We start from the raw sequence: 12421 nt of genomic DNA on the forward strand, positions 1-12421 counted from the left end.
TGATTAATCTTTTAGGCTTCCATTGGTCAAAATTGTAAAATAGTGTGTATCTAATTGTTCCTTTGAATGAGAATTTAGTAAACATAATTCATAGGCTATCCCTTCTCATATGCTAAGGTACCGAAAGAAGGATAAACCCTAGTTCAATGCTGATTATAGACGCGCTTAATTGGAAAAACAGGAGGCCTATCATTTTTGGAAGGGTAACAAATCAGGTATGACTCGGAATATCTATACTCAGCCTTGAACTTTTGCTTAGAGAGTTTATGCTTCAATACAAATGAACAAACTTCAACCATAAAAGAGACCCTTTATGGTACAACTCAGGAACATAAGTGGGGGTTGGGTGGGCTACCCTTAAATCTGAACTCTTTGTGTACAGGCAACAACAACTCCTTTACTTAAAACAGATGGCTCTGTCCCTCACTCTTCAAAGAAAACGGCAACCCTTTTGGCTGATGTGTACGACAGTAAGCAGAGTAATAAAAAATCTTAATCTTCCTCAATTCTGTTTTCCTGAGGCTAAACTAACTAGGTAGGCTTTCCGACCTCGTGAGGTTAAAGATCTCTCGATGGACCTTGATGCTTATGGAGGTGTGGACTCAAATGGTATTTTTCTTTGTTTTTCATAAAGACTGTAGACTTCTTATCTCCAAAGTTATCTGATATTTTGCAAAAGCTAGCAAGAAGAGGAGCTTTTAGCACTTGTTGGAGAATTGATAATGTTACTCCATTATATAAATGTGTTTGTGATAGTTCAAGTCCAATTGATTACCGCCCAATTTCTATAACTCCCATATCATGTAAATCTTTTTAACTTATTTTGACAAAACCTCTAAATGCATTCGCTGAAGGCAATCACCTGTTCCCTAGTTGGAAATTTTGCTTTTGTAGAGGTCTTGGAGCATGTGATGCCCTTCTTACCATCTGCAGAGAGATCTCTTGTTTACGGTCAGAAAAGTCGTATGACTGGCCTTGATTTTTTGTTATCATTGACCATGTTATTCACGAGGCCCTTGTTTTCAAACTCAAACAGTAGGGAGTGGGTGGGTCTTTTCTTAGCATTATCACTGAATTTCTAAGTAATTGGTTGCAAGAAGTTGTTGATTGGCACATTCTTCAGGGTAGTATTCTTGGCCAACACTTTTCATACTATATACACATGACATGTGGTTTTGCCTAGCAAACAAGCTCGTTGCATATGCATATGATGCTACTTTTCTTTGCATCAGTTCTATCTCTTGAATGTATATAGGCTATGGTGTTGCTTAATCCCCTAATTGATATCTAGCTAAAATTAATGATTTGAGCAAATTATGAGAGATGAAGTTAAAAACAAAAAATCTCAAAGAATGATTGTAACCAGGTCGAGGACAGTTGCTACTCCACATCCGGATCTCAGCATTGATAATGTTTCTTTAACTTTTTATGACTCTTTTGATATTTTATCTAAGATTCTTGACAACAAACTTACTTTTCATAGAATAAAAAAAAAATGCCTTATGGAGAAAGGCTTTCAAGATTTTCGGTGATCATTCTGTTCATAAGAAGTGTTTTAATTTGTTCAATCAAACTTGTTTCGAGTAATGTTCTTCTATCTACTATTCAGCTGCTTATTCCTTATTCCTGATCTAGATATCAATCTCTGGCATCGTCATTAAATTAATTCGTTATGCCTATTGCATAAGAATTTTTCCTAATTCTAACCATCCTTTACATTCAGATCCTCCCGGACAGTACCACTATGTTCGTAATACTAGGAAAGCAGTTAATTCTAAAAGTCAGGCCTTCTCCATCATGAGGCTCATTAGTACACAGTATTCTAAAAGTTTTATTCCAGCTACAGCTATGACTAAGTTGTAGAATGATCCTCCTAATTGGGTAGTTGAATCAGTAGACCTCCAAAGCTCAAAATTGCAGCAAATATCTTTATGTTGAACAGGCTGACATAAGGTTTTTTTTATAGTTACATATAACAGATTTGTTTTAATATTGTGACTGTTCTTTAAATATTTTATTGTTTTTTTTTTTTTTGTTACTGTTATAGAAATATTTTATATTTATTTTTTTCATTACCTTTCATATGGTTTATTTTTTTCCCTATTTCCTTGTCTCATTGGGCTGTTTTTTCCCCTGTTGGAGTTATAGCATCCAGCTTTTCAAAGTATGGTTGTAGCGTACCTAATAATAATAATAATAATAATAATAATAATAATAATAATAATAATAATAAAACTGTTAACAAAGATGCTTAATAAGACATTCACCCCTAATGAAGGCATTTTCCGCTATGAATAGTAAGGGCACAATCTTTGGTTCAAAGAGCTAATAAGGATGCTTGAGTAGGAAAATCCTGAAATTTACCATACTAATCATCATTAATAGTCATTCTAAAACACTAATTGTAATATCAGAATATACAAATACAAGGGCTTCAACAAATAAAAGTAGCTCAGTGAGAGAAGGAAATATGAATAATGAATAAAAAAAGTATGATTATATCATAAGATCACTAACAACGTTAAAACATATATATGATATATAAACTATAAAACAATACTTGCGTCAACCTTTCAACATAAAGAAAACATTTGAAAGTTTTAACTTCTGAAGTTCCACCGATTCAATAGCAAGCTTGGGAAGATCATTCCAAAATCTTATCACAGCTGGAGTAAAACTACTATAATACTGTGTAGTGCTGAGCATTATGATGGAGAAGGCAGGACTGTTAAAATTAACTTCATACCTATTACTACATTCAGCATGATACAGTGTGGGAGGATGTAAATACAAAGGATGGTCAGAATTTTGAGAAATCTTATGCAAAATGCATAAAGAACTAACAGCACGGTGTTACAGATTAATATCCAGATAATTGAATATGGAATTTAATCGAACACAAGTTTCTCTCTAACAAATTAAGATGAGAGGCAGCAGCTCAAGGCGGGACAGGAGAACAATACCCTAGACAAAGTAGAATGAAAATATTAAAGAATTTATTTGGAATAGATTGATCACAGAAAATCTTTAAAAAAATCTATATCATTATTATCATTATTATTATTATTATTATTATCATTATTATTATTATTATTATTATTATCATTATTATCATTATTATTAGCTAAGCTACAACACTAGTCGAAAAAGCAAGCTGCTATAAGTCCAAGGGCTCCAACAAGGAAAAATAGCCAAGTGAGGAAAGGAAATAGGGTGATAAATAAATGCTATGGTAAATAATGAATAAATAAATTATAATATTCCAAAAAAGGGATTTTGACGTAGGAAAAATCTATTTCTGGGCGAGGGACCTGTGCCGCCCAGTGAATAAGCTCCATTTAGCACTTTTTCTTAGGTAATTTACTGCTAAATATACCAGAGAAAAAATGTAAAGGAGTGCTAGGTTAACTAGCTCGCTCACCTATTGGTGTCGGTATAAAATTGGGCGTATAATCCAGAGGTCCCGCACTATTTAGATTCATCCACGACAGAAACCCCAATAGAGGAGAGCCGTTCAACCTCACTCGGTACTACTAACACTGCATCCGCTCAGAACCCAACTCCTTAGCACCCAAAGTTTGGGGACTTCAAGGGAGAGGAGCTGGGAGGGTTCACTGGGCGGCACAGGTCCCTCGCCCAGAAATAGATTTTTCCTACGTCAAAATCCCTTTTCTGGGCTCGAACCTGTGCCGCCCAGTGAATCTATACAAGAGAATATGTCACCAAACTTGCAAAATAAAGGAAAAAACATAAGCGTAAGGGAAATACAGGATGCTTTAATCAGAGATGAGTACCAAAAAACAATTATAAGGGTATCTTAAATATGAACATAAATCCAATAAGGTAGGTATAATAATGCCGTGAGTGATAATATATACAGATACTCAGGAGTTTAAAAATACAATAGGGTATAAATGAGGCAGGTAGGAGGGAGAGATAAAGAGACAAGGCATTAACCTGTGAGTTACCTGGGAGTAACTACGCTCCCTGCGGCTACTGTAGAAAATTTTAGGGCTTCCAAATGTTTAAGGTAGTGTTTCTTGAACACTGACGGTGATTTCCACCCTGTATACCTGGAAAGGTCCGTAAAATTCATGCGGTGAAAAAAGTTCACCGAAGTAGCAACCGCTCTGATATCATGTGCAAGAGGAAAAGAGTCAGGGTTAGCTTGTTTAATAAAATACAAAATTTGTTGCCTGATCCCTTTAATAGTAATGGTACCGCCTTGTTCTCTAACGAATAGAGGCCCCGAGGAGTTAGAGGAGGTCCGGGATAAATAAGACCTAAGAGTAGTAACAGGGCACAGAGACGGGTCTTGCGTGAGGGGAACAATTTTCCAGGAGGACCATCTGTTCTGAGGGTCTTCGTTCTTAGCCAAAAAGAATTTGTTAGGAGAAAGAAGGACCTCTCCCGAAGGCAGGAACTCAATATGACCCGGGTCTCTCGACAAGGCTGCCAGTTCAGAAATTCTTGCCCCGGAAGCCAAGCTCACCAGGAAAAGTGTTTTCCTGAGAAGGGGAATGTAATCACAAGAACTGTTAATGGTATCAGAAGCCAATTTGAGTACATCATTAAGGAACCAGGTCACCGGGGTAGGACGAGTAACCGGTTTCAGTCTGGCACAAGCTTTCGGAATTGAAGCTAACAAAGAGTCGGTTAAGTCTATGTTAAAACCCACTAGGAAGATCTTTTTCAGAGCAGATTTAATAGTGGTGATAGTATTGGCTGCCAGACCTGATTCTAATAAAGATCTAAAGAAAGTGACTGTAAGGTTCAAGTTCATACAGTTCATGTCTGAGTCTATAAAAAATTTTGCCAACTTTTTAACTGCAGAGTCATACTGGCGGATGGTGGAATCCCGTTTATCCGATTCTAGGAACAAGGTGTTTTGAGGATCAATATTGGCACCATGCATGGCCGCAAACTTCATAAAGTCCATAAAGTTAGGGCGCTCTGAATGTTTGAGAAAGCGTACACAACGCGTGTTTGTACTATCTGAGACAGAACCGGATTGGGTATCGGGTGAGGGTATAGTCTCAACTCTCGCAGGAGAGGATACCAGTCTTTCCCGTAGAATGGGAGGAAGGCGGACTTTCCTGTCCCGGAGCTTCCGGTTCGCCCTCGAACGCCAGACACGATTGATATCTTTCAATTTTGCCTTCAGAAGAAGATCTGTCACTGAGGCAAACTGAAGGGACCCCAGAATCCTCTTTTGGAGTCGTCTGGAACTTACTTTGTCTTTGAGAAAGCGTTTGGTGTTCCTTGCAATCTCTAACCTCTTGGGTTTGGGAAGACACAGAGTATGAGATATAAGATCCCATTGCAGGCCGAGCCATTGGAACTTCGATTTTGGAAGAAGACGGGACTTCTTGAAGTTGATCTGGAAGCCTAGAGATTGAAGATAATGGATGACTTTGTGAGTGGCTTTTAGGCAATTTTGGGAGGAGTATGACCAAATGAGCCAGTCGTCCAGATAGGCTACTACTTGAATCCCTTGATTTCTGAGTTCCTGAATAGCGACTTCTGCTAACTTTGTGAAGATCCTTGGGGCGATGTTGAGCCCGAAAGGCATCACCTTGAAGGAGTAGCTTTTGTCCCCTAAGCGAAAGCCTAGGTACGGACGGAAGTGTCTCGCTATCGGGATGTGATAATAGGCGTCTGTAAGATCGATAGAGGTGGTGACGGCCCCACGGGGAAGTAAGGTCCGCACCTGCGAGACGGTAAGCATTCGAAACTTGTCGCATTGAATGGACAAGTTGAGAAGGGATAGGTCTAGAATCACTCTTCTCTTGTCTGAATCCTTCTTCGGGACACTGAACAGCCGACCTTGAAACTTCAGGTGTTTCGTTTCTTGTATGGCGTTCTTTTGTAAAAGATCCTGGACAAATTCGACCAGGTCCGGAGTGGAATGTTGACGAAATTTGTTCGGAGGAGGAGGTCCTTGAATCCAACTCCACCCCAGTCCCTTGGAGATGATACTGAAAGCCCAGGGACTGAACCTCCATTTGTTGCGGAAGGCATGGAGCCTCCCCCCTACCTGCTGCACCTCAGTATTGGTTTGAGGAGTTGCCTCCACGTCCGCCTCGGAAGTTCTTTCCTCTGCGAAAGGCTCTTCCCCTGCCTTTGTTCTGGTTAGAACCACGGTGGTAGCCTCTACCTCTACCATAACTCTGGGAAGAGCTATGAGCCTCATACGACTGGTTAAAGGCAGGAGAAGTGGCGGAGGCACCGGAAAGCTGGCTCTTAGGGAGCAGAACGGTGACATAGTCGTCCGAAGGAGCCTGAGAGGTGGAAGGCTGTGCAGGGGCAACCGGAGATGGGGGAAGAGGCAGCCGGAAAATGGACGAACCACTCTGCTGTTGCCTGAACTGGGTGGAGGTATATGGACGGAGCTTCTTCCTACCCCGGGCTTGGTAATTTGCAGGGTCATATTTACGTTTAGGAGTCAAACCCCAACGGGCTTTAAGGCTCTGGTTGACTCTAGTGGCCTCCGCCAAGACTTCCTCTACAAGATCCTCAGGGAAGAGGTTTGAACCCCAACAGGAGGACCGGATAAGCTTATTAGGTTCATGCCTAATAGTCGCCTCTGCCAGGACATGTTTGCGACACCTGCGTTTAGCAGTAGCGAAGTCATACAGGTCATAGTATAATGACTGCAACGTAGCCTTGTTGAGAGACTTAAAAATACTCTCAGTATCGTAAGTCAAGGCTATCGACTCCGTGGAAGTGGCCAAGTTCAGAGTACGGCCAACGCGTAGGCGGGAATCATACTCCTGTTTAATGAGGGATTCCGGGAGACGGGGAAGCCGCTCACTAAACATTACTGAAGCACAGTCTGCTGCTAGCTTGCCAGAGGTAAAAGTGGTATGGACGTTGTCCCAACACTCAATGCCTGAAGGAAGAAGGAGGGAGATTGGATCCTCCTCTCGGATGGGAGGCAAGGGCTTCTCCTCCAGAGCATATTGGAAGGCAAGCTCTGCTACCTTATTGACACATGGAGTCACGGTGTTTTTGTCCATTAAGAACATTGTGAAGGAGCTCTTATAAGGCGTCAACATGGTGTTGGTGCAGCCGATGTCATTCAGGAATCTGGCCCACACAGATTGGGCTTGCTCTTTTGGGAAGATGACTGTCTCCTTGGGGACCTTGTCTAACCGAACCAAAGCTTCCTCGGTTAGCCTGGCATAACCATGAAATGGAAATGCCAGACCAGGAGGAAAGAATTCAAAGTCCTCTAGGGGACGAGTGCCAAGACCCTCCAAAGTTAACATTCCGTCTGAGAACGGGGAATGAAGAGCCATACGCCAAGGGTTATTTTTGGCAAACGGCGGGAGCTTAGAGGCATCCGGGATGAGAGAGCTTTGGACTCGCTCCGGAGCACCTTGCTCTAATGCCCCAAGTCTCTGACCGATGTTAGAGAACATCGTGTCCATCTTAGACTGCATCTCTGATACCAACTTAGCCTGCATCTCCGACACGATGCGAAGCATGGCTGATTCGGAAAGGCCCGGGCTAGCAGCAGGTGTGGCGGAATGAACTCCCGGGTCGCGAGACTTAGAGGAGGAGCCAGAAGCCTTAGATGACAGGTTTGTATTTTGTTTAGAACCATGAGAAGCCTTATGAGGCTTACGAGCTTTAGGTAAGGTTCTAGACTTATTCTTGGGGGGAACCGAGTGTGATCGTTGGGACGAATCACGGTCCCCAGAAACACCATGAAAGGAAGAGCGATCAGATGAAGAAGAAAGAGAGGGGCTGAGGATAGGAATCTCAGCGCCGGAAACACCTGCCTCACTTACCACCCTACCTGTATCTGGATCATCCAATAACATGGGTTCCACGTCAAGGTTCATGGAGGCAACATTGTCTTCTAGATCTCCGGGGGCGTCCGACGGATCCTGCTCTGGATCAATGAACCCCGATATGGTGGCATCAATGTGGGCAATGATGGGAGCTGCAACATGCCTAGCCACAGCGGCTGAAGACTTGGCGTTGGGGTAAATCAAGGAACAGTAGTCCTCGGAGAGGACGTACGGCCGCTTGGACTTCACGTTCCGGGAAAAACCACCAACCCACACTTTCAGCGTGGCCCGAGCCGCAGACTTTTGCTCCGGGGATGCCTGAAATAATAGTGGGAATTAAAAAGGGAAGGCTCCCAGTGGTCCTTCAAGACCATAGATATCTTACTAAATAGTGTATGTATGCCAAAAAAAGTAAGATAAATAAGAAGGCAACATAGCCAACGGGACTCACCGAGTCAGATCCAAGGGTGGTAACGAGGTCAAAACAGACCACACAGTTATCCGGGTGCCATACCACGACATCCTCCAGCTGCACTCCGCAGAGGGCGTGAGACCGACAGACGGTATGGCCGCAGGGCTGATGTAGAACAGCTGCACAGGCCGTCGTCTGACAATGCACCATCTATAAAAAGAATAGTATATGAGAAACTGTAATTCTCTTAAGTAGGGGCGGGTCCGGAGGACCCGGGCCTAACATAAGCCTAACACAAGATTAGAGCTTAACTGTAATATTCTTAAGTAGGGGCGGGTCCGGAGGACCCGGGCCTAAACATAAGTCTAACTTAAGACTAAAGTATAGCCATCCATTCCGGTCGAGCCGGGAGCATAAAAAAGGATGCAACAACAAGAAATTAAGACACATGGTGTCTGATTTCCCGGGGCGAGGCTAAGCCCCGGGCCGGGAAATAAAAGTATCCAAAACCAATTCGTATAGGAACTCCGGGATAGTGATCTGTCATATAATCATCATAGGAACTGTTATAAATTAATAGGGGGGCGGAACTGTAGATAAGAACCGCCAACCGAACCCAGAGGGTTTCATATAACATAAACCAGTGTGATAAGTGAATATAAAATAGGGTGCACCGGGATCCAACTCTGTTGACCGGTGGCCAACCAGACTAGACAGAGACGAACCCGCCGGGACACCCGGAGGACAAAGTCCATAAACACCGAACTACCCCCTCTAAAAGGAGGGAAGGCAACGGTCCCCTAGGGGAGGGGGGGAGAGAAGCCTAGCCGCCCACCTAGCGAGAGGGGGAGCATGGGGGAGGATCACGTGATACGGAGCAGCAGGGCTACCAACTGACGATCCCCAACCAGACAGATCAAACGGAGTAATAGCACAATATTCATTATAATAGTAATAGCGTTGATAATATAAAATAAACACATAAAAATTTTTTGGGCAAGGCATGCAACATAATAATTAAATCACAAAAGACACACCTGATGGCTTAAAAAATAACATTGCCGCCTAGCAACGAAGGTCGGCAGCCATAACAATACGTAAATGATATCGGCCCAAAAAGTGAACCACGAGGGTTCTAAACGCTAAATAATGAATATCCACAATAACAAATAAAATTTAATAATAAAAATAATACATATAGTAACACCGCGAGTGAAACTAAAAGCTCTCAAAACAGGAGTACCAACTGTAAGTGGGATCAAGCAAGATCGATATGAACGAAGAGAATAAACTCTTATAATTCAAATATTAAACGATCTAGGTTGCTCAAAACACAGCAAAACCAAGCTTGGTACTTAACTTAGACGGTGTCTCCAGGGAAACCGACGAAGAAGCCATAATCCAATGAAAATAAGTGGAAAAACGAGAGCACAACAAAAATGCGGGTTACAACATAAGACGTGCTAAAAGGAGTTGGGTTCTGAGCGGATGCAGTGTTAGTAGTACCGAGTGAGGTTGAACGGCTTTCCTCTATTGGGGTTTCTGTCGTGGATGAATCTAAATAGTGCAGGACCTCTGGATTATACGCCCAATTTTATACCGACACCAATAGGTGAGCGAGCTAGTTAACCTAGCACTCCTTTACATTTTTTCTCTGGTATATTTAGCAGTAAATTACCTAAGAATAAGTGCTAAATGGAGCTTATTCACTGGGCGGCACAGGTTCGAGCCCAGAAAGAGTATCCACATCAAAACAGCCTGTATATATTTTGAAATCAACAGTTTCCCACAAATTGCCCAAACTACCGTTTTGTCCTTATTAGAGGGGTAGGGGTTGGGAAGAGTTGCATTTGTGTATACGTGTGTTTGCATATCTATCTAGATATTTATTCGTCCTTTTTTACTAGTCGCTTACTATAGTATTATTTACATGACTAAACTAGAGTTCGGTTGACTGATAGTAGAAAGGCTGTGAAAATTGTTTATAATTATTTTTCTCGATGTTGGTAATGAATGTAGATGGGCCTTCATATACTGTAATTGTATAAAGCAACTAAATCTCTGAAAATGATCCATGATCCACAATTAAAAATATGAAGGGTACATAAATCATTGCACCGCAGGTATTTCTCCCCAGATTTAGCTCATTTTATTAAGTACTGTACATCACATATCTAAAGTTTTTTTTCTTATTGTGATATAAAAACTGGAGTTGTAAGAAAATTAATGTTTGAAAAATGAAAATTTAAAACAAAGTATTGGATGTAATCTACGTTATTAAACTTACAGACTGCAAATTTCCTTTTCGTATCATTCAAAAATGTCGAAATGACACATTTCCTTGAAATATTTTTACAAACAAAGGAGTAACAGGAAAAGTGAATGGTAATCTACAGTTGTTACGATAGCATGACTGTAATAAAGGTTTGATGCATAGAACAGGCCTATTCTTACACATATATCTGATTCATATGATAGGCTTATGATGATAAGCCTACAACAGATAAATTTCAAATCATTGTAAGCCTATGGTAATAAGAAATGACCATTCGTCTAAGAACCTTAAAATTATAGAGTAACAATTCCAATAGAAGGGCTATGAGTTAGAATAAGCATATATACCTTATTATAACGATGCCAGATTCTTATGATAATTATTACGGCATTGTATACTTGAAGTTTAAAAACAGAAAAATGTGAAATGATCTAGCATAATTGCTAAGGGCACGCGCGCGCGCGCGTGTGTGTGTGTGTGGACCGATGTCTGACGTCATAAGACACAATGAGTGACTGATTATATTCACTTCTCTTTTTTGGAGATTGGAAATCAGGCTACTTTTCGATTTAGATTACAACTAAGTTACTTTGCTATAATTATCAGGAAGTAATAAAAAAGCAAATGCATAAAATAATATAGAACTCGAATAACATATTGATATCAATTTGGTAGTTACTAAGAACCTGTTCCTACAATGCACCATCTGTGCACTGAAGCATCGTTTTTGCGCACTGGAGCCACCGGGCGAATGTTGGCTGTCGAAATCAAATATCAGTAATTAATAATTGCATAGTTTTATCACGTACTAGTTATTATTATTATCATTATTATTACTTGCTAGATTACAACCCTAATTTGAAAAGCAAGATGTTATAAGGCCAGGGGCTACAACAGAGAAAATAACCCAGTGAGGAAAGGAACCAAGGAAAAATTAAATATTCGAAGAATAGTAACAACATTGAAATAGATATTTCCTATATAAACTATATAAAAAAAAATAACAAATCAAGAAGAAGAGAAATAAGGTAAAATAGTGTGCCCGAGTGTACCCTCAAGCAAGAGAACTCTAACCCATGACAGTAAAAGACCATGGTACAGAGGCTATGATACTACCCTAGACTAGAGAAAAATTATTTGATTTTGGAGTGTCCTTCTCATAGAAAAGCTGTTTACCATAGCTAGAGTCTCTTCTACCCTTAGCAAGAGGAAGATAGCCACTGAACAATTACTGTGCTGTAGTTACCCCTTGAGCGAAGAAGGATTGTTTGGTAATCTCAGTGTTGTCAGGTGTATGAGGACAAAGGAGAATATATAAAGAACAAGCCAAACTATTCGGTATATGTATAGACAAAGGGAAAATGAACCGTAACCAGAGAAAAGGATCCAATGTAGTACTGCCTGGTCAGTCAAAGGACCCCATAACCCTCTAGTGGTAGTATATAATATAATTTGGAGATAATAACATTCTAATTCATTATTTGACTTGTTAAAGGTAATGCAGTATTCCATAAAGTTTCTCTAATTGTACATTCAGCTTCAATTTTGATTTGAATAAATAACAACAAAGAATGCAAATTCGAAGATATCTCCTATTAACAAAACATTCTTAGCATAAGTGTGGAAATAAATAAATTATTAGATTCCAAGTCTCAAACAGCACTATAGCCAATCAAGGATGTTTTTTTCAAGTGTTGAACATTCAATAAATAAAAAAAAAAGGTTAACATTTCTGTTTTGCTTACCCTCTACTCTAGCAATAGATTTAGAAACAACAAAGCTTTTGTCTGTCAACGTACTTGGCACTTACCTGTATATGGGAGTGGTAAGGGAGTCTCTGAACCAGAGCAGGAGATGAATACCATCATCTGGAGGATGAGAGACGTCGCAAGGCAATCCCACTGATTGTCCCCAGACGCCTGTCATCTCTTGCAC

The 12421-nt window shown here is 40.7% G+C and overlaps 1 protein-coding gene across 1 annotated transcript in view; it reads right to left on the bottom strand.

Annotated features, from left to right (window-relative positions):
• Window positions 1-12421, bottom strand: part of LOC137642580 (neural cell adhesion molecule 2-like) — a 277471-nt gene that overhangs the window by 141787 nt on the left and 123263 nt on the right. The window contains exon 2 of the mRNA XM_068375263.1: window positions 12297-12421. This exon is cut by the window's right edge and continues 5 nt beyond it. Within this exon, the coding sequence (XP_068231364.1) occupies window positions 12297-12421 (125 nt within the window). The remainder of the gene's footprint in view (window positions 1-12296) is intronic.

Source organism: Palaemon carinicauda, chromosome 6 (genome assembly GCF_036898095.1).
Source record: "Palaemon carinicauda isolate YSFRI2023 chromosome 6, ASM3689809v2, whole genome shotgun sequence".
In the NCBI taxonomy this organism is placed as follows: domain Eukaryota; kingdom Metazoa; phylum Arthropoda; class Malacostraca; order Decapoda; family Palaemonidae; genus Palaemon; species Palaemon carinicauda.